Below are 22343 nucleotides of genomic sequence, written 5' to 3' on the forward strand. Positions count from 1 at the left end.
TGCCCAGCCTTAAACTTGATTTAAGACTAACATGTACAAACATTTTAGAGTTGAATTCCCCAAATGAAATACAATCAAGGAGCTTTCAGACAGTTAATCCTTAGTGCAGTCCCGTAATCATTTAAATAAACTAAATGAAACTGGCTCCATGCTCAGTAGCAGGGTAAAGGCTTATAAGATAGAGACTACACCTCTCAAGGTGTAGTTCCACCACTGAAGCCTAATACGGCATTTGCCAGGTGCGTGGGGGGGAAAATAGTTACCACTAATTTCTGCTTCCTAAACGAAAGGTTCAAGAGACAAACCATTACATTGCGTAAAGAATAAAATTAAGTGTTGGGGTAGAGGAGGAAAGGTGTGATTTAACGATACAGCTGGCAGAGTAAACAAAGCTTCCAACATCAACATTCAATTGCAACGTGCTTAACTATACCACATTCATGCCTAGTACAAAGTTAAGTTAGCCTGGTTCAAGCCCTTTGGGACAAAAGACACATCCTGTTTTAATGCATCAGCAGCAGAAGTAGCAGTAGCACTTCATAAGCCAGTGGTCTGATTCTAGTCTTAGTCATGAAATGAACCATTTATATAGGTCTGCCCTCCAGTGTAATGCTAAATAACCGGACAATCTGAGGGTTTTATACTTCAGACATTGAATAAAGGAAAGATGCTTTTCCCCAGGACTTCACAAAAAGTTATTTTCCTTTAGGGAAACAGTAACTGTAAAAGGGAAATGGTACACACAATCAAATCCAGAAGGAAAAAAGGACTTAGCTCATCTTACGTTTGACCTGCAGTATGGTTTCAGGTGGTCAATTACTCTCAGCATTTTGCTGAGTCTTCTCTCACTCACACAGCGTGCACTCCTGAACATTCATTGACAATACAAACATTTTGAACTCGTGTTAAGTGTAGCCGAAATAAAGATATGAAGCCTAGGAAAACAGTCAGCTTGATAGCTTCATATTTTTGCGTTATAGATATTAGCAAGACATCCCCTACCATGATTAGAGATCCAGCGTCAATTTAAGTTATCAACACTAAAGGTCAGTAACAAAGCCCCTTCCTTGGACACTGAGCATAAGGGCACCAGTGATTTTTTTCAGCTCTCACTATTGAGAACAATGGGCTTTCTTTATAATCCAACTAGTTTTCAGTTGTGATTTCATAAGAGTTGATCAGGTTACAGTGAAACAAAAGCTCAAGCCAATGCACAACAATTTGTCCCCATACAGTAATATTTCCAAACACAGCCCAACAGTCCATCAGCTTCTCAGATTCTTGGTTTGCATAGAAATGTAACCTTTGATCACCTACGCCTGCAAGTCTTCTACCTGCTCACCTTGTCCCCAACTCCCTGATGTCACTATGGATAGTACTACTTCAAGATATATTCCCATTGAACAGTTAAGGGGCACCAACTCCCACTTAGTCCCTTGCAGTAACCTCTCCTAGTAGGAAAGTTCTACAATTCAAGCACCTTTGCTTCTTTTTTGGCATCTCTTATCTCTTCCCATGTTGAGTTTGGCGTTAGTCTAAATTTAGAGTGGTAATCACCTAAACTGACAGTATATGAAAGCATAGCTATAATCTCAAGGTCATTAAGCTTTAAAGCTTATGAAGATCAGAATTCTACATTACCAGCAGAATTACAAGGCTGAGCATCCAACATACACACAGATTAACAAACCTGCTACAGAACTGAAGTCTTACCTACGACATGCTAACAATACCACGGGTTTTGTAGTTATTAAGCCTACGTATCTAATGCCTTTTACTCATTCTAAGGGCAAATAGCCTTTTGTAAGTAGCCTCAAACACATTTCAGACTATTTCTGTGTCACAGCAGTCACCAGACAAACACTTATGGTAATTACCTTTAACTGAAATCCAGTCTCATTCACCATTTCTTTCCATCCACCTTCCTAAAAATACAGGAAAAGAAGGTACTGTTAGAGCAACCAAAGAGTACAACAGCTTTTGCAAGTCATCCTATCAGAGCGACACCAGAGCTGGAAGAAAAACAGATTCTCCACTAAACTTGGGTTCAATCTCACTCACCCTCCCCATCTCTTTTGAAGAATCTGGGCTCACAATAACACATCATGAAGCTCCGCTTATGCATTAGCCTCCCCCAGAAACTTTGTCCTCTTTAGCATGTGCCAGCAGGCTCGATTGCCTCATTCTATCAGTCCAGAAGGTCACAGCTTTGCCTAAAGAACCAGTACTACTCTCCAGAAAGAGAGGCAATTGTCATCTATTGACTATTAGATTATCAGCAGCTCCAAGGACATTTGCAGCTCAAGGGAGAATTTTCTAATGCCTTAGTTTACTTACCTTGACCACTTGGAAACAACTTCTTCCTATTATATATTTATAAAAGAACGATTTAGAACTTTTGAATAGTCAGAAGCAAATTATTTTTCACAAGTTAGTCCAGCATGCTGTAAGTTAATAGGCCGTGAACTTTTTTTTTTTTTTTGGGGGGGGGGGTGAGGGGGGGGCGTTAAAAGTTTTGTACAGCAACTTTAAGAATGCACAGACAAACCTAGCTATTAGTCTAGAAGGAAACAAGTTTATCCTGTTAGCCATCCCTTCTGAAAGAAAATTCCTCGGGCTAACAACAGGCATTCTGCTGCAGGCATAAAGCAACAAGAAAAGTTCAGTTTCACTCAAGCAGTGAGAAGATTATGACTCCCACCTTTACACTTAGAAAAGGAGCAACAACATAAGGGCAATGACTCTGATGTGTTCAGTTTACAGTGCACAAACATTCACCCTGTTCACACACAGTAACCATTTCTCCATGGCTTTCAGGACCCATAGTGGCCCATCCACATACTGTTCTGCACCGGTATAAACATATCTGCTCACTTAGCTATTTGGGAATCTCTGGTAAAAGCCCAGAGCACAAAGAAATGCCCAACATCTTCCACAGCTGATACCTGCAGAAGGCAATACTTTGGCTGACAACTGGATCACAACTTCTGGGATAAGGTATGAATGGATCGTGATTCAAATCACAAAGCTAAAGAAGCCTTGTGTATCCCAAAAGCAAACTGGAAGCCAGTACTCTCTCTGCAGCCAGCAGGACAGCATGCTAACTCATTCGAGTTTAGCACTAGGAAAGCATTCGCAACCAATTCACATTAAATTTCTCAAAATGCTGTTTCAGAGAGGCAGAAATTCCCTCTTAGGAGCCTTACAACTAGGCTGTAGAAAAAAAAAAACAAACAAACAAACCGCCCCACACACTCAAAGCTACACTGGAAAGCCAACTCCGTAACTGGAGTGGGCTATTAGACGCATTTAGACAGAGCAACCTTTGCCACCTTGGGTTTACTAGTGTTGTCCATTCTTCTCCTGGACATACAACAAGCTACAGGTCACTGCGAGGAAAAAAGGTGAAGAGACTTATTTTAAATACACTCTTCTTAGTGATTATTTCTTTAGAAAGCGTGCCACTTTACCTGTGTTAAAAACGAATAAAAGATGTTATCCCGGCAGAGAAAAGGATGTGAAGCCACACGTAACAGGAAGTTTTCCAAACCAATTCTTCGTCTTTCCACAAAGTCTGGATCCATATTATCTGCTGATAGCTTATGCCAAACAAAGTCAGCCTATTTAAACAGAAGACTGTTAATAGTAACTAAATAACAAACACAATACAAAGCAAGCCACAGCTTCAGCTTCCTTACCCTTTTTTCTGGCAAAGGTGGAACGACAATATGGGGATAGGTTACTAACAAATAGTTCCTCAACAACTCAAATTCACTGTAACGCCGCCACAAGGAGTCCACTGGGGAGCACTGTCCCTCATTCTGGGACTCAACAGCTCTGAAAGATAAAACATCAAGTTTGAGCATTACAAACTACCTTCTTCTCCCTCATACCATCAGTACAATCATAATAACCAGTCTAAAAATAGTTACCGAGTAATGGTTACTGCATAACTTACCCATCATCTGAACTAAACCTAAATAATTTCATATCTTAATCTTCTTCTACATACTTCATTACAAGAAAATCCTTAAAATTTTTGCCTGATAACACTCAAAATTTCTGCATGCACAAGGAACAGAAAAAGTAAATGCATTTTCATCCCACTACAAGCAAGCGTTAGGTCACAGCCAAGTAAATAGTTACACAAGTGGTTTAGTTCACATCACCACAGAATCAGACATATTACTCTTGGAACAGTGTTAGGCTGCAAGCCAGCATGACTTCACGAACAGCTGAAGGAGTCAGAGTATTACAGGAAGGAACTTACTCTTCAATAAAAACAGTCTAGACACAAAACTTACTATACTGCATGCAACAACTAGAACAATTAAAAACATAACTTAGAAGTATTAGAGTTTTTAAAGGAAATTTAAGAAAGCATAGTGAATTTCAAAGCACTTCCAGTCTTTTGTTCGAAATGGTATCTTTTTAAGTTCAAGGACTAAGGATGTGTAGTCTAACAAAATAACTAAAGATAGGATAAGCAAGTACAACAGTAGTATTCAACAAACTGTTCAGATGCATCGCTAAGTCAAATATCTTCTATCAAGGGATTAAAAGAACTCATGTTACTATAAAAAGGAGAAATTGGGAAATGTTCTAGCATCAAAAGTAACTGATAAAACACTTGAGGGGGAAAAAAACCACAGTCTTCATACAAGACATTTAGAGCAACATAAAGTACTTTGCAATATCCTAACATGGGCATCAGGTCAATAATACTTTTTGGCAGTTGGTATATACCAGAATATACACATAGAGAGAGACTTGAGATGAGGCACTTAAAAGAAACCACCGATATCTAAATCTACCTTAGCTCTCACGTTAAGTGATCACTTAATGCAGGAAGCACTGGCCGAAATCTACGTGGAATAGCATTAACTATGTTATGAGATTATCTAAGCAGTAGTTGAGTTTGGAAGGGACCTCTGGAGGTCTCTAGTCCATCCCCTGCTCAAAGGGCAGCCAACTAGAGCAGGGTGCTCAGAGCTGTGTCCAGTTGGGTTTTGAATATCTCCAAAGACGGAGACTCTACAACCTCTGCGGGCAGCCTGCTCCAGTGCTTGACTATCGTGACCATAAAAAAAAAAAAAAGTTTGTTTACATTGGGTTTCCTTTATTTCAATTTGTGTTTGTTGCCTCTCATCCATTTCTGGGATCACTGGGAAAGTCTGACTCAGTCTTCTCTACTCCCACCCATCAGGTGTTTATGTGCACTGGTAAGATCCTCCCTGAGCCTTCTCTTCTCCAGGCTAAACAGCTCCAGCTCTCTCAGCTTCTCCTCTTATGACAGATGCTCCAATGCCTCAATCATCTCCAAGGCCCTTTGCTGGGCTTGCTCCAGCATGTCCATGTCCTTCTTGTCCTGAGGACACCAGGACTGGACACAGTCCATTATGAACTACACACACTTATACAATACTCAGCAGCATAGTATACCAGGTTATTTCTTTCAGTAGGATTAAGGCGACATAGTTCTTGCATTCATAACTTTCTGGAGTAAAGTGCTCAGGACATCTAAGTGATATGACAGACATTGTTTTTCAGTTATTAGAAATCCAACCTTGTCATGCAAACAGCTTAAAATGTCAAACAAACAACCCTGCCATTGAGCATCCCCATGTCTTTGATACATTTAAAGAAAATACAAGAAGGCTTTGTCGTCCATGCCATCCATATCTGAGCTGTCATTAGAAAGGAACAACCTTGCTGTATCCTCTTGTTTAAATTAAAAAAAAGTGTGGTTATATCTTGAGGTTGAAATAACATAACACAGAATTACCTCAGAATCTTTTAAAATGATTAATGCACAGCTTTTCCTGGATATCTACAGCTGCTTTGAGCAAATGACATTTATTCCAGGTGACTGAACTTGTAGAAGAAAATTTCACAAGGAGAAAGAGAAGAGAAAAAGGACATATTCATAAAGAGTCAACACAAACTGCTGCAGATCAAAACTGCTTGAGACTGACTTAAGAAAAAGAAGCCAGCAAACCGCTCACAGTCATTAAGTCACACTGCAAATTTATTCCAAGAACTCATCTCTGCTATAGTGTGTTTAGACTCCGTAAAGGTGCAGCTGCAAGCACCGTTTGTTTTGAAGAGGGTACACTTAGCTTAGCCCTGTTCTGACAGGCAGCACAGCATTCCACTTTGCACGAATGCTGCATAATTTAAACATTTCAAGAACACTTCAGTTAAAAGTGTGTATCTTGTGATCACATTACCACTGAGTTGGAGGTAAATTTAATACAGATATAAAGAACTAAGCTACTACGCCCAGAAGATCAGTTGCTTTGTTGAAAGCTAAAGGCATACACCTGACTCTCCTAAAGGAGAAACTCCCAGCAGGATCTGTTAAATAATCTGGCCATTCAGGACAATCTCTGTCATCAAATGGATCTCTAATTCTGAAATACTTCTATCTTCAACCTCAGCACCTATCAATCAGTTCAACTGACTTGCAACGTGAGTTTCAAGAGTACTACTTCTGCATGGGTTATTACGGACACTTAAGCAAGACTGCCATGCATCCATGTGGACCCTCTCTGAGGGCATACTACACAAGCAAATGTGAATATGGAGAAAGCAAAACATGGTCCTGAGCCCCCATGAGAACCCAGTCACATCCTATGGGGACTCAGCTGTGGGGCAGACACAGGTGCTGCTGCCCCAGCAAGAAGACCCTGGAGACTCACCCAGAGCTAGGTGGACACATTGCCCAAAATGAAGCAGGCTGCAGCCACCCTTTGTTCTAGATCTCTAATGCTGCCGCCTTCGAAATAAGAGTTCTCTGTAATATAATGGACATTTTATTAGATAAGGAAGAAAGGAAGTAAAAGTCTGTGGGATGCATTTGGTCCACTACTATTAAACAGCTCTGTTATTCCTATGCATAACATCTCCTAGCGATCGCAAATGCAGTGCTGGGATTGGTATAGGTGCTGTGTTTACGCACCTCTTCTCTCTAGTTTAGAGTTTTCTGTATAAGCAGGTGGGGGGGGAGGGTTGTTTTGTTTTAGTTTTAAAGTTTTAACTGAAGTTTAAGACTCTGCATTACCTCATAATGAAGGGATAGGCTAAGTGTACATACACCACTGATCATTTATGGCAGGCTAACGCGTCCCAGATATGCTGTCGAGTTGCAGCAGCTTAGGAAGTTACCGTCAAAGATAAACTCCAAGCAGGAAAGTTCACTTTATTCTTCAAAAAATCATTCTTGTTTTTGTTTCCCTTATGGAAGAGATACTGCTGACTGCAATTATTTTTCATCTCCACTAACTTATTCTACATGTTTATACTGTCATAGGCAGCTTTCCGCCTCCATAATACAAGCTATTTAGAAAAGTTCATTTGGCTGTTTCATTCCAACTGTGTATGCACTTCCAGTATGAATTCTCTCTTCTGACTGTAACTCCATCATTCCCAATGCAGTGCAAGTCTGATTTTACATCTATCACTTTTCGAACAATCCTGCGAGCCCCCATGATACGAATGAGGTCATCATGGAGAAGATCGCACAGAAATTTATCTTTCAAGGAAGTTTCTGGTCCAGACATTCCTACTCCCTTTTCAAGGCACTTACTCAGAAAAGAACTATCCAGAATTTTGGTAGCATGCCTTTGTAAGTGGCCCCAATATAACACACTCATACCAAATAGTATAACAGTAATATAAATAAGTAGCACAAAGTTAAGGGGTTTGTCTTCCATAGTTTGATCTACCTTAATCCATCCTGCTCTGCCTTGACATTCCTGCCCATACCCATTTTTGCCAAGTCAGCTTTATTGGGTAGAAGTTCATCAGTATTTTTCATAAGACTTGAATTCCTGCAGTCAAGAGAGTCACATTATCATTTAAAAATAGTGTCACCATTTCTAATACCATAAGTGTGGGGAAAGACCTAACAAATATTACTCTGCTACAAAGTAACAGGAAAAAATAAAAATGAAACCACAAAGAATATATTTCGAAGTGACTTTATGGATTGAGGTCTGTTTGATAAACCATGCACCCTCTACTTCTGTAGCATAGACTGCACCTGTTTTCCAGGTTCCCATTGCATCCTACAAATATTGAAGGAAGGTCAAGACACCAACAGGCTCACTGCATATTTTAATAGTTTAGGCAGCAATGGTTCAGGCCAGCACAGTATCAGTAAGCTGCCATTTTAAGAGACCACAGCCTCCTGACAGAAGGCTATTCTACAGTAAGTTAGGCTCTTAACGCTTCGTGGCAGAGTTCACTATGAACTAGAAGCAGCAAAGAAAGCTCATCTGGAGCCTTAATTGTGCATTTAACTGTGTATTTGCAAGAGTTAACGGGAACATGTCACTCAAACCAAAAACAAAAAACACAAGAGACCAATAATATCTCTCTCCGCTCACATGGGAGGAGGAGGAGGGGAACAAGTAGAAAACTAACCAGGAACCAGAATTTTAAAAAGGTCATCTAGGAGCATGGTGCTTAAGCAGGGAAGGACCAGTTTTCTGAGGGTGCCTAACCATATGTCAGAACCAACTACTTTCATCACACAACAAAAACATCGGCATTCTGTTACTTGAAGATGTAACGTCCAGGAGAGGCTTCAAGAACTTGAGAGGGAAAGGAGCAGAGCGCCAGCGCTCTCATCACATCTTCCCTACTACCCACAGTGAAGAAACTGCTAAGAAACTTGACTCAGGCTAAAGACCTACTGTCAATTTGTTCCAACCAGGCAGATCTGGGGACTGTAGGTTAGGCTGCCCTAATCCTAAATTAATTGAGCTTTAAAACTCTCATGTGGAAAATACAAACTTCATCTTACAACCTGAAGAGAAAGTTGCAACTTAAATTACTACTAGAGAACCCTGAAGACTAAACCTGAATGGGTAGTCTGGTGTTTTGGTTTTAAAAAAAAAAAAAAAAAAATAGACAGCACCTGATACAACCCCCTCAACACCTTGTATTAACCCAACCATTTTTTCTTTTCTCGAGTTATATTTCCTTTATTCTAATATATATTTACTCTCACTGCCTTAAAAGTGTATGTGTTGCCTTTTTAGTTTTTACCGTTGTATAACATAGGTCTTGTTTTGGGTGAAAAGCAGTTAAAAGAAACAGACAAGTAAAGGTTTAAAGAGAGTGACAGCAAACTACAGACACTCATCCAGAGATTTCTCTGGACGAAGTTTTGTGGTGGTTCTTAGCCTAACTCTCCCACTGCAGAGAGCTGTAGCCAGACAGCTGCACCTGAGCGAGAGCCTCCCACGCAATCACTGCACTCTGCTCCTTCGTCGCATGCTGAAAATTCCCCACTGCCTCTGCCACCGGCAGCACCCGCTCTACTCATTTTTTTTCAACAGGCCATGAAACTTCGGTTTTAGCAATCAGAGGGGGAAAAAGAAAACGTATCGGGAGTGCAGCTGCATAATGTTCAATAAAGAAGTCGTGCTTTTTATACTCAAGTTAACTCATTTGAATAAATTGCTTAAGACATTTTAAAATTATTAATCCTAGTTTAAAATTCTTTGCTACTCTGAAAGTGTACTTACTTCTTCTCTCCCCCTCCCACCCAGGCTTTGGTAAAGTAAAAACAATTCGATTCTGCATTCTAGACTGCGTACGCCACAGAGCTGGGTAAAGGAAGAGAACACCAAGTCCTCCGCAATGTCATGGTGGGAAAGTGCTGTACTGCTCTCAGCTACGAGCCAGCATCCACGTGACTGCCTTTTAAACACAGTAATAGGAGGCCGCAACCGCATGGATGGATTTGGGACAGGCAAGTATGATGAGAAATTATTTTTTTTTAATCTCACAAAAAAACATCTCCACCTGGTTACATTATGAGATCATAAAATATCACCAGTTACAAGAGCATTTCTCCCCAGGAACCCCATTCCAGAAGGGAAGTAGAAATCCACCAAGGTACTCATTACACTTAATACCTTCATTACCATCTAATTTTTTAGACCACATTCTAAACTCCACCATTAAATGCAAGTACTGGAGACCAATTTCAATTAAGATTATAATCACCTGTTGACATTCAGTCAAACTTCTCAATTTGTTTTGGTTTTAAAAACACAATATAATACTTGTGCAGTCTTCAGACAGGAAAACCATGCGTTTCCCCTCTAAGTACAGTTTTAACAATGCACGTTATTCATTGAATGAACCAACCTGCCTGAAAAAAATTAGAAGACAAAATTGAAGCCTTCAGCTTTTACCTTCATAACCGATGTTATCATAACTGATTAGAAGATTACATTACTCCAAAAGCCACCATTCATTTACCTTAATTCAAAGTGCCAATGTGAAAACTTTAGTCCATCTACTTAACCTCTTCCCATTTGCCATTTAAAACCAATTATCTTAAATGAGCCATTAAACAATTCTTAATGCAATAAGAAGAAGAATGGCTGCAAAATATTAAAGGAGGAGGAAAGGAAGTACATTATTTCCTTATTAAAGCAATCACTTCTGCAATTGCAGAAGCAATAAGTTAGCTTTCAGCCTTTGACCTTCCGGCGTATGACAAGTGACACCCATTCCCCTAAAGCAGACAAGGTTCACTCTCTATGCAGAGTAATAGAGTTTAAGGGTGCTGGGCAACTTTTTCTATTAGCTATCTAGAAAAAGGTCTTTCTATTTAGGCTCTGAACAAACAGAAGAATAAAAAGTGTATAATCGCTGTTCCTTATAAATTACCAGAAGTTACCTGGCAAGCTGTATGACAAAGAGGCAGCTTTCTTGTCAGAAGATTTTCCACAGATAGACTTTTTTTTGGATACTGTGTCAGCTAAAGAGTTGGCTATTTTTAACTAAAATATACTGAGCAGGCTGATGATTCATAATAAAATATAAATTAAGTAAAAATCAGCAGTAAAGTAAGCTTTACAGTCTTCCCTCTTCTTTCATCTTCTGCCTCTCCCCCATTTATAGCTTATACCAAATTCACGGACCTTCTTCCCCTTTTCCCCGGTATCTCCTTTGGCAGATAGGGTTACCCAACTCTCAATGACTACAAACTGCATTTTGCTCTGTTATTAGAACACTACGCACCTCCATAGGCACTCATCCTGTGCTTCTCCTGGGAGATGCACACCTAGGCTAAGAGCTTAACATGGAACAGGAGACTTGGAAGAGAAACATGAAGAAAACTTAGCAAAGGTTTTCAGAATTGCTCTTGAAATACCATTACGCAGCATTAGTATCACTGAACTGAGAGCTGGCAGGCTGCCGACTCCAGGTTCATTTCGCTCACAGAAACTTTCCTGAGAGCTCCTTGCAGTTTGGAAGGGCAGTTCAAGGTGTTCAAGGAGAAGCAGGTATCATTTCCTCATGTCGCAACGCAACTAATGGAAAAACTTCCCAAACACTGAAAGCAGAAGTGAAATTAGCAGCTTCCCTAGCCATCCTGGGAGACTGACAAGCAAAGTGTCATTAGCCACCCTGTGAAATCACTGCTAAAGAAAGTACACACTAGTAAGACTGGAAACCAGGGATCTTGCTATTAAATAGTCTACTATCATGCAGCGCAGAGTTGTGTTATTTTTTCCTAAAGCCACATTAAAAAGTAAAATAGAACAACAACAAGAAAAAGGACAAAACACTCACAAAGATTTTTTAGCCTATGTATGTGATGAGGAAGTCTAGACTAAAGATCTGAAAGCCAGCAAGGACCAAATCAGAGTTAACTCAGTGGAAGTGCCCTAGTGCGATGAAGAACTGTTTACTTTAAAGGAGAACAGGGAAGAAAGGAAGGCATCCCTGTACTGCCTACAGTTAAAAGCAATTGCAGTTTGTCAGTGTGGAACTCTAGAAGTGCTCTGCACTGATTAGTTTTCATCCCTGTCATGAAAAATTAAGGGTGCAAGACCAGGAGCCAAACTCTGCGTTTTATACTATCTCAGTTCTTCGTACAGTTTCAAGACAAGTCTTGTATGAGACACAGCTGCCTAAATTTCTAAAAAGCGAGCAACTCCGAATTTAAGTGAGGTGCTAGATATCTGCATTTTCCCTTATACGAGAGCGGTCTGCTGAGCACCCATATCTCAAGAAGGAATATTTAGTTGCATTAAAGTTTTAAAATTAAAGTATTTGCCTTAATGCCATTTCACACAAAGAGGTGGAAACATTCATCTGTTCTCACAAGAAGAACGAAAGAGCCGACTAAGTTATTTTTAAACATCAGCACAGTTTAACAGAAACTGTGAAACAAACCGACTTCAAGACTAATTGAAAGGAAATAGCTCTCCAGAAGAAAACGTACTAAACTAACGCAGAAAGGTGTAAACCAAGAATAAAGGAGATGCTTTCAGGAAGCATGACCCTGGAATTTGCTGAAGCCCTGCGGTCCACAGCAGTGAAGTTTGTTTTGTCTCAAAGAAAGAAATCTATGTCGAGGTGCAACGATCACAAAAAAAAAAAAAGAGATGATGAAAAGTAAGAGTTCAAAGAAACTGCGTGGAAACGATAGAACACTCAAAAAAATCTTTTAGATTTGGAAAGGAAGGAAGTAACACCATTGCTTGCATTTTGAAAGCACAACTTCAGAGCTGTTGAAACCAACACGTTAAAAAATCAGGCGCTCAGCTCCTGTTCTGTAACAAATATATGGTGGTTGTAATTGCATCCATCTTGTGTCTTTTATTCACTAAGTTGCATGCAATTCTTCAACTCAAATTGTAACGAAACCCTAGACAGCAGTAACAGGGGAACCCCAGCTCATGTAAGCGTACTGCAACTATTATTAAGTGGTCTTCCTTTTATGTCTCCATAAGTTGAGTTGTATTCTTTAGCTACAACATATCCTATTACCCACAGACAAATTGCTGTGAAGCCCACCTACAGCTACAGGCTCAGCGGGAAGCACATTTAATAACCAGCAATTATGCTTACACAAGAAATTTTGCCTTCTCAGCAAAAGGTATACAGAACCTATTTTACTAGAGATGTGACAAACCCCATTTTCAGTAATTCTGTGACACACATGTAATTGGTCTTGGTATTCACTGACCACAGAATTAAATAAATCTTAATGAAAGAAGGAAATCTGGGCAGCGAAATACTATGCCACTATGAGAGAACCACTGGGAAAGATCAGCAGGAGTGAGTTTAAAGTAATATAAGGATGATTGAGAGAGGAGATGCAAACAGCATGCTTTGGGGCTGTGTAAAGATGTCCCCAGCGTATACTTCACATCACAGCTAGACACAAGCTACTCCGATTTTCTTCTCTTCTCATTGAGAAACACCGATACGGGAAAAAAGTAGTATTACTTTTATGTGAGAAGATGTGATCTTTAATATCAATAAATTGTAAAAGAATTTTTTTAAAAGACATCTCAGCAACTGCCCAGGAGTTGCAGTATTTGGAAAAAAAACCTCACTGAACTTATAATGGATTTTACTCTTAAAGGTTAACAACATACAGTAAACATCCCTGCAGGTCTGCAGCACAGGCAGTGTGAAGTGATTACTGGTGCATCACTTAATTGATTAAACAAGTTAGGAAGCCTTTAACTAGTAACTAGAAGACACGTGATAGCTTTATAATTTAAACTCTTCAGAGCATTTGCAAAGTGTTAATTACATTTAAAAAAAAAAAAAAAAAGGCAACGGAGCAACTGCTTTGTTTCAGAGTTTCATCTGTAAAGCCCACCATCCCTGAGGCAAGGCCCAGGAGTTAGAACTGCTGATGTAGAGACAGGAGAAACAAAACTCCTAATAAAGGCTGATTAGGAACTTCTTGCTTCAGCTGAATATCATGGTCCTATGTAACTGGAGTAAGAGTAACACAGCAGGATTTCACACCATCAGATTTAAAAAGCCTCCTTGCGAGACAGATTTTAAAGTTTTGTTCACGACTCGACAATTAAAATTGCAAGTTGTCTCTGGAGCAGGAAGTGTGTTTGCTGTTCTTGTAATACTAATTTTGTTAACAGAAGAGAGACCAGATGCAAAGCTTTCACAAGAAAAGATCCTCCAGTGTAGACTGATATCACATTACAAGTCATAATCCAACCAAATCCTCTCAGCAATGGTACCTGAATGTTTTTATGAGGGGAGGAGCGAGAATGTGTTTGGAAAAGCATATCCAAGCCTACCAGAGTGAGTTCTTGTCACCCACCTTGTCTCAATGAGGTAAGCAGTGTAGGTTTCTTGCATGTTCATGGCATTTCTCCCAGTCCGTTTTTCCGCTTCCGAAACGGTGATTTCTATTTTTTTTGATAAACAGTCGTCCATCTTGTTAAAAGAGGAAAATAAAGATTTGTGTGATGTTACTCAGGCAAGGCAAAAGCTACCAACTCTGCCACCCCTTCTCCCTCCCCACTCTAACATTCAAGTAAGACAGGTAAAGGCTTTCACAAATCTTAACTTCACACCTGTGTTCTGTATTACATTTGAAAATGAAAACAGAAAACCCTGCTTTGGGGGGCAAAAAAAAAAAAAAAAAGGAAATATCAACAAACAAGCATTTTCTCTTACCAGAGACTGCCATTAGGTGAGAAAAAGAAAGCAATAAAAGGAAAGAGACAGTTCTCTTTACAGGTATCAAACTAACTAACTTTTTTTTTTTTTTTCAAGTGTTTTCTGCCCAGCCGCTTCTCAGCTATCAGTGAACTCACCCTCAAAACACCCAGGAAGCCTGTAACCACTATTTCCTTTTTAAAGCAAAGGGAACACAGCCCAAAGACACCGTTACCTAGAGGGAGACCCTTTATCTCCAAGAGGCAAATTACGCACACACACACATTTTATATAGGTGTGTGTATATGTGTATATACACACACACACATATATAATATATATACACACACACACACATTAAAAATATATATATGTGAGAGACACAGTGGCTGCCAGAAGCCCACCCGACCCCCGGCGCCCCCCTGCGAGGGCAGCACCCCAGCACCAGGGGAGCCTTTCACAGGAATTCAAGCAGGCAGAGCGAGTTATAACACGCTATTATTACCGGGGGGGGGAGAGCACACAGAATAAGAAGTAAAATAAACAACTAAAGAGATAAAAACCAAAACGACAACAAGGCGGCACTACCGACCGAGGCAGGCAGCGCTCAAAAGAGGCTGAAAAGGGCAGGAGCCGGCGCTCCGGGGAGGGCAGCAGGGCAGGCGGCAGCTCGCCGCCGCCCCCCACCTGTTGCCGCCGGCGGCAGGAGCGCGGGCCGGGCCGGGCGGCCGCCGCCATCTCCTCCCCGGCCCGCCCGGCCGGCGCAGGCACGCACGCACGCAAGGCCGGTGCTCGGCCGCGGCCGACTAGGCCCCAGCGAGGCAGGCGGACGAGCGGGCAGCCCGCGGGGGAGGGGGGAAGGCGGCGGCGGCGGCGGCGCCGCCCAACGCCCCTCACCGTGGCCGCTGGCGCCGGGGGCTGCTCGGCGGGCGGGGGGTCGCTGCCGTCCTCCTCGTCGCCCTCCTCCTCCTCCGGGCGGCTGCCGCTCGGCTCGGCCTCGGCGCTCTCCATGGGGATAAGGGGCTCGGCCGCCTCCCTCCGCGCACGCGCTGAGGCCGGCTCCGGCGGGCAAACTCATCGCAGGTCCTAGAGAGAGCGGCCGGCCCCGGGGGTGCGCAGTAAGGGCTGGACCCTCCCCGGGCGGCGCCGGCGGCGGCGGGTTTCCCGCCCCGGCCCCCCCCGCCGGTGCCGTGAGGCCCTGCGGTGCCCGGACGGCTGGCGGGGAGCGCGGCCTGGGCCGGGCCCGGCAGCCCGCTGCGCTCGGCCCTCACGCGTCGGCCGCTGCCTAGAAAGAGATGTGTGTGTGTGCGTGTGTGTGTGTGAATAGGAGAGGGTTCCCCCCCCAACCCCCTTTCACTTCTTTCCAAGTTTTCCGCTCGTTAAAAGAGTTTCTCTTGCAGCCAGATGGGTTTTTCGTGCCGCCTCTTGTCTTTCGCCCGTAGCGGGTACAACCGGCCGCTTTGCTTTATTGATGCTTCTTCAGCCGCTGTTAACTCGCCCACGAGATCTGGGTTTGTTAACGTTTGCTTCTTCGGTTTGCTTTTTTTCCCCCCCCCCTTTATCCCACCGCCCCTTGTGTCTCTGCTCCTTTGCCGTCATCGTCCCCTGGGTGGGAAAGGCCACCTTCTTTGTTCCCCGTGCCCCATTTCGGACGCCCCATCCTTCTCTTGCACGTCCCATCGCTCCCTCGAAACTTCCCATTTTTCCCCACCAGGTTCAAGTCCTTCAGTTCCAGCACAACATTATTTTACACTCATGGAGCTTTTTTTTTTTTTCCTCCCCCCCCAACCTGTCCTTTTCCAAACCCAGGTGGAAGGCCAGCGCAGTGGATCGAGGAGTTGATATGGGCTTCTTCGCTCTTTGCTTTGGGAAGGAAACTGTCAGTATTGACCACAGCTGAATTTGCATACGGTCTTCATCCAAAAATTAATCTTCTTCTTTCAGTGACAATTAAAATAAATCTCAAAGCCCTCTTTGAAGACCCTGTGCATGAATATTTGGCGTCTGGTTTCTATTCTGTTGTCTTCAATGTTTATTCAACTTTTTTCCCCAGATTGTTTGAACTGATACCTCGATCCCTCCTTTCCCACCCCTCCACCACTGTAGCTGCATGGACTTTCCCAAGCTTTTTCACAAAAGAGTGTCCTAGAACAAAAGTTTTTTTTTTTACACAAATATGTGAACTTGATTTGCCTGTTGAATAGGGTTGATTTAAGATTTGTTTTCTAAACCTAAAGTCCAATTCAGATGTAAAAGCATGATTGCACATTGTACCACAGTGCCTGTTTTCCATTAGGGTATGATCTTCCTTATGTTTACTCAAGATGGACGTTAAGATACATACCTTGTATCAATTACATTTGCATTTGCAGGATGTGCGTACTGAAATTTTTCTGATCCGTATCAGCAATATTATGGAAATATTTATATGAAACTCATACAGGATATTATACTTTGTGTTAAATATTTTTATTAGTGATACAACATTATCAATAAAATACAGCAATACTTTGCAGTTATAGCATCCAGTTATTTTTTTAAAAAGTCTTTACAGCTTAGAGTTTTCTTAATACTTCTAAAAAAAAGAAAAGGTACAGTAGACATGTAGAGAAGAATTAAACTACTGTGCACGTGGGAGAAGCTTAACGATAGAAGCGTACAAATGCAGATGACCGATGACCTGGGCAGCCCTCACGTAGACCACAGCCTGGGGCGCACCGGAGCAGAGCGCGGGACGTCCTGCTGTCACACCGGCCTGCAGCGAGCAGCTCCTCGGTAGGCACCGAGGGCACCGCAGCCGCCCCGCGCGCTCCTCCCGAGCTACGTGCCACGTTTCACCATCGCACAGCCTGCAGAGAAGGCTCGTCAGCATCTCCGCCGGGCGCCCGCCGTCCCTTGTTCTTCAGCCACGACAACACGAGCTCCGCTCAGCTTCTTCCCTGTAAGCCTCCTCAGGCTCTGAACCTGTCATTGGAGAGGTCGATTTTGTTAAAAACAGCCTTTTCAAATCAAAACACTGTTGATTTCCTTACCAGAGAGTTATAAATCCTACAAAAGAGAGAGAAAAAAAAAAATACCCCAAGTTCACCAAACGGAGATGCTCTTTCCTGCAAGCTTTGCTAAGCCCCGTCCACGGCCCTTTCCCGTGTCACCGCGTGGGCAGCAGCAGGCTGCCCCCTCGCCTTCCTCTCAGCTCTCGCTGGCTCCTGGCACAGGCGCTGGCAAGCAGGGTCCCCACCTTTTCCTTCAGGGCCATCCTACTCCCTGCCTGGACAAGCTGCTTTTTGACTGGGCCGAGCTAAGCAAGGTATATTTACCTTGTAATTAGCCCCTTGACGCTTTTGGAAAGGTTCTTTCTTGTGCTGTTATTCTACCTTTCCTGCCCGATTCTTTTGACAGCCCCTTTTGTTCTAGCAAATAGCGCATCTCAGACCAGAAATATATACTGTACTCACGGGAGATAATTCAGATAATTTCCCTTTTATCCCGACACTAAGTTTCAGTACCTTCATTCAGTACCTTCAACCTCTGAGTAGTTTGAATTAAACCATAACCCAAACAACAACATCTATCAGTTTATTACTGAGAACTTATAGGAAAAAAAAACCTTAAGCAGTGGGTATGTTTTCTGTGTCTCCCCCTAACGCCTCGGCTCTGTCGGTAACCCCAGGAAGACAGCGTTACCTGGCTGGTATTGCTCCTGCCGAGAGGAGCGTGTCTCCGTGAGCCTGGGCAGCGTCTGGCCCTGTCTGGGCTAAGCGAGGACCAAGGTGCAGGAGGAGCCGGTTTCTGGAGCGACGCAGCTGGAGCTGGGGACCCGATCCACACCACGTGTATTTTCGGGGATCTTATTTAGAGTACCTGCTCCAAAGGACTAACCATCCTCAGCATTCAGTGCACACCTTCCCGTTAGCTCCTGCTGAAGAAAAAAAAATCCAGTTTGTGCCTGCTCTGAGACTGCTTTCGCAACTCAAACCAAGGCAGGGTAAAGCGGGACGGCCGGGAGTTCCCCTTCCACAGCTCATTCCTGGCCTGTGGTTCAGACTCCTGGATCCTGTCATAATTTGACTACCAGTAATAATAATAACGCAAGGATCATGAGTCAGTACCCGGGCTGTCAAACTGCTCGTGCCTCCCTCTGCCGGCCAAGTCCCGCAGACCCCGGGGGGCTCGCCAGCTGGAGGCGGCCGGCAGCAGAAGTGGTGTCGGCCCGTGCTTTTGGTCTTGAAAGGTTTGATCCTTGCTGAAGACCCTGGCGTCAGTCTGCATGCGACGTCACGGGTATGATGAACAGAGCAGCAAACTGCGCTTGCTCAGGCTCCTTAAGAAAACAGAGCAGAGGAATGAATGTCAGGGAACTGCCGGTAAAAAACGTTGAGTGGCTATAGCATGAATGAGTGCAAGGAGGAGGAGGAAAAGTAGGTTCAACAAGAATAAAAAGGGAAATCCTTCCCTCATATGAGTCCAAGAGCCTCACAGAGGTATTTGCGTATCAACTAAATGATGCTGTGACATTGCCATTAAATAGCAGGAAAAGCAACACTTAGTTAATATTACTCACAGAAAGAAAAACTCCTGAAAAGCAGGGAGTGGAAAACAGTTCTGGGTGTCTTTTGGGAGAAAAAAAGCACCAAGCCCCACTCAGACTGCAATTATTAACAGTGTTCGCCATTTGTTTGGGCAACAGCAGAGCTGGATCTGCTCATACAAACTAGAAAGCCAAAATTAATCCACACTTTCGAAAGAAGTTGGACAAGAACATCAATACTATGAACAAAAATTTACTGAAAATGGCTCCAAAAGCAGCAAAAAGAAAGCAGTGAGACAACCTCAGAACTTCAAAGGCAGAAAGCAAGAAGATTTGGGAGAGAAAGGAACAGAAAAAAACAGTAACATCGTTAACAGTAACAGCAGAAACGGGCGAATTAGGTCTTTACCTAAACTAGATGCCTCTTTGGTCAAAGAACAAAACTTGCGTGTGCTCAAAGGGAAAGTAGAAGTTAGTCCAGCGTTTCTAGACTGCAGAAAGACTGCAGTAACTGTCAGGTGTCACTTAGAAAGTGCATTTATTCTGTGCGGCTATCAAAACGAGCATTCGTCGAGGTTCAGGAGCATGCAAAAGCCAGCAGTTGTGGCGATGCAGACAGGAGCACCCGTGCCCGAGGAGAGGTGCCTCCGCGTCCCTCGGGAGACATCGCAGGAAAAGGCCGTGTGCCCTCGCACTCCACGTGCAACTTGATCAGCTGAAGGTTACCGCCACAGGGCTAGGACGAGCTGCAGCAAAGAATGAAAAATGCCAAAGGGGAAGCCGTGGTGTTTTTCCTTAGGTGACACACAAGTCACAGAACCATTTACACAGCTCAAATAAACACTGAAACATGATGAAGCTGCAGCAGTGGGAAGGCAATGGGAGCTTTTCCTAGGGAACTACGAGTGCCTTCAAATCCCACCAGCTGACACAATTTGACTATCTTCAGACCAGGATTGGAGCCAACGCCCCCGTGAACACAGGATGGAGATGCCTGCTGGACCTGAGCCACAGGTCGCTGGTTCAGGGTGCACGTCCTTCTCGGGTGACCCTTGCTGGTGGCCCTGTAAGATCGAGGCCATGTTTGTAAGATGCGGAAGTGATGATACTGGAATTTCTGCAGTTTAATTAACTGCTAGAATGACTTGGGGTAGCTGTGATGTCTCCATAAAATCACACAATGCACGTATGTATGTTAGAGTATCTGCATATATTTATGTTTACTAATACTGTTTTTAGGATGCTAAATCCCTCATCCGGTCAGATAGGTGTTGTCATTTGAAACTTTGAAGTATAAAACAAATCCTCTTTGAAATTTTATGGATAAATATGGATAAAATAAACCATAAGGTCTGCTTATGGACCTTGCCCAAAACCACAGGTTCAGTCAAAGCATCACTTTGGCCCTTGCATTAGACTGGCCAATGCAATACACACGTTTACATCATCAGCCATGGCTATATGGGTCCCTTCTTCCCCTTCACATCCCCTGTCACGTTAAGGTGGGCTTTGCCTCAGAGAATAACAAGAGACTTGACTCACTGGAGCCTCGTGCGCAGGGTCTGGCCCACGTCCATTGCTATGTGACCCTGCACATGGGCGCTTCGTGCATATGCGGGGAGCTCCAAACATACTGATTGATTGCAGACCTTTGCCTCCCCCAGTGGAAACCTGGGTTGTTTGAACCCTTCCTTTAAATATCCACTATATTGTTTCAGGTGGCCAAAGTTTTATTTTGCTTCTCTAGTAAATATCTTCCAGCTCCTAAATGAGAACTTAGGGAAAACTGCTCCCAAAATGCAGTTTAAAAGCCATCCTGCAGAAACCTTATGTTCCTCAGCCTAAATCCAGCCTTCAGTATGTCTTGAGTTATGAGGTTGTCCAGACCACTATTAGAGGAACAGCAGAATTTACACCAAAAGGCATAAACAAGTCAACAATAAAAATAACCATTTATCTCTCCTTTCTCCCCAGTGTCATACTCCAAAGGTCGCTGTGTTCTCTCATTGAAGCAGAGCTCTATAATGTGAGTTTTGACACTTTGGGCTCAATCCCAGAGTTCTTACTCACTTTACTCAGAGTAACTTTGGTGGATTTTTAGTTTGCATTTTTCCCTTGGAGAAGGTCTGAGAAATAAGCAGGGGCCTCAGAACGGAGCTCTCGGTGAGAGAAGGGCCCAGTTTATGAGGTGCAAGGAAGGGGCGCGTGCATGGCTGCCCGGTCAACCATGGGGGGACTCATTAGTAAAGCAGCAAACTCCCTGCCTCACTCGTCCTCTTTTGCAAAGGAGATTTGTTTGGTTACAAGTGTCTCACATCAGCACACCTAAAATGCAGGTTATGGGAGGACACATCTAGCTCTATGCTAGAGCTAGCTCTGTGCAGTCCTACACGCAGCAAGACCCAAATGGACCAGTTCCCCATGCTGCAAGAAGCTGGCTGCAGGTCCCAGGCCAGTTTATGAATGCAAACAATAGCCCAAGTCACCACGACACCATGTTTTACCAAGCTGCAGGGAAGGCCTCGTTAACAGTCTAGAAATAGGTATGGCTCTTAGGAACATCAGGACAAACATCTCTTCCCTGATAGCCTCCCCTCGCAAAGCTTTCTGCAGGAGCCCAGCTGGCTCTTAAAGATGCCATTGCATGGGACAGCAACTGCCTTTCCTCTCGTTTCAGTGAACTCAGGCCACGCATCCTTCCCTAAGATTATGCTCCATAAATCAATCACTTCAATTTGGAGTCCTCCCATCTGTTGCCTGTCGCCGTCTACCTCGCTTGTTTGCCAGAGAAAGGAACATAAACTACAACCCCCAGAGCCTGATTTCACGTACTCCACAAGGCAGAAGCATCTTACAGGGTTTGGTTTGGCCCAGCAGCTATTTGGGATTACCTGGGTATTTGGCATACGTGCCTCCCTCGGCACAGTCGCGCCTGCCCGTGGCTCGAGGCGCCTGGCTGCAGGCAGGCTTTGCAGGCTTCCCACAATCTGAGGCTAAAAAAAAAAGTAGTATCTGTCACTTCAGCCTCTCTGACCTCACGCTTCCAAATTGTGCGGTGTGTTTTGTCAATGTCCACCGCTGTTGAAAGCCCCTCTGGGCTCCTGCTGGGGACATTATTTCTCTCCAAGTTTTGCTGCACAACAGGGGACGTTTCCTGATTTTAAGGAGGGCTCACATCTATCATGCATAATCTGCAGCATTCCTAACAAAGGCCTTATTCCGCTTGCTTTTTACACAGAAATATTCATATTTGAAAATCCAACAGTCCTTCTGAGCGACCCGCGAGTGTTTTGAAATGCTCTAACACGCAGGAGAAAGAGAGAGGTGGCAAGTCACCCATGGACACCACTGTGCAAAT

General features: G+C 43.4%; 1 protein-coding gene and 1 long non-coding RNA gene across 2 annotated transcripts in view; both read right to left on the reverse strand.

The window, feature by feature from the left end:
- The window catches only part of SNX4 (sorting nexin 4), a 36116-nt gene extending 20475 nt beyond the window's left edge, over positions 1-15641 (reverse strand). Inside the window, 6 exon segments of the mRNA XM_068949126.1 lie at positions 1878-1925; positions 3471-3620; positions 3699-3837; positions 14117-14232; positions 15355-15486; positions 15488-15641. Of these exon segments, the coding sequence (XP_068805227.1) occupies positions 1878-1925; positions 3471-3620; positions 3699-3837; positions 14117-14232; positions 15355-15486; positions 15488-15535 (633 nt within the window). The 5' untranslated portion in view covers positions 15536-15641.
- A 1263-nt stretch (positions 15642-16904) lies between these two features.
- LOC104145612 (uncharacterized) lies at positions 16905-18778 on the reverse strand. The gene is made up of 3 exons (XR_011141970.1): positions 18567-18778; positions 18142-18376; positions 16905-17421 (listed from the first exon to the last, which is right to left on the reverse strand). It is a non-coding gene; the product is annotated as an uncharacterized lncRNA (long non-coding RNA).
- Positions 18779-22343: the final 3565 nt, after the last annotated feature.

This window comes from Struthio camelus, chromosome 6 (assembly GCF_040807025.1).
Source record: "Struthio camelus isolate bStrCam1 chromosome 6, bStrCam1.hap1, whole genome shotgun sequence".
NCBI classification, from domain to species: Eukaryota; Metazoa; Chordata; class Aves; order Struthioniformes; family Struthionidae; genus Struthio; species Struthio camelus.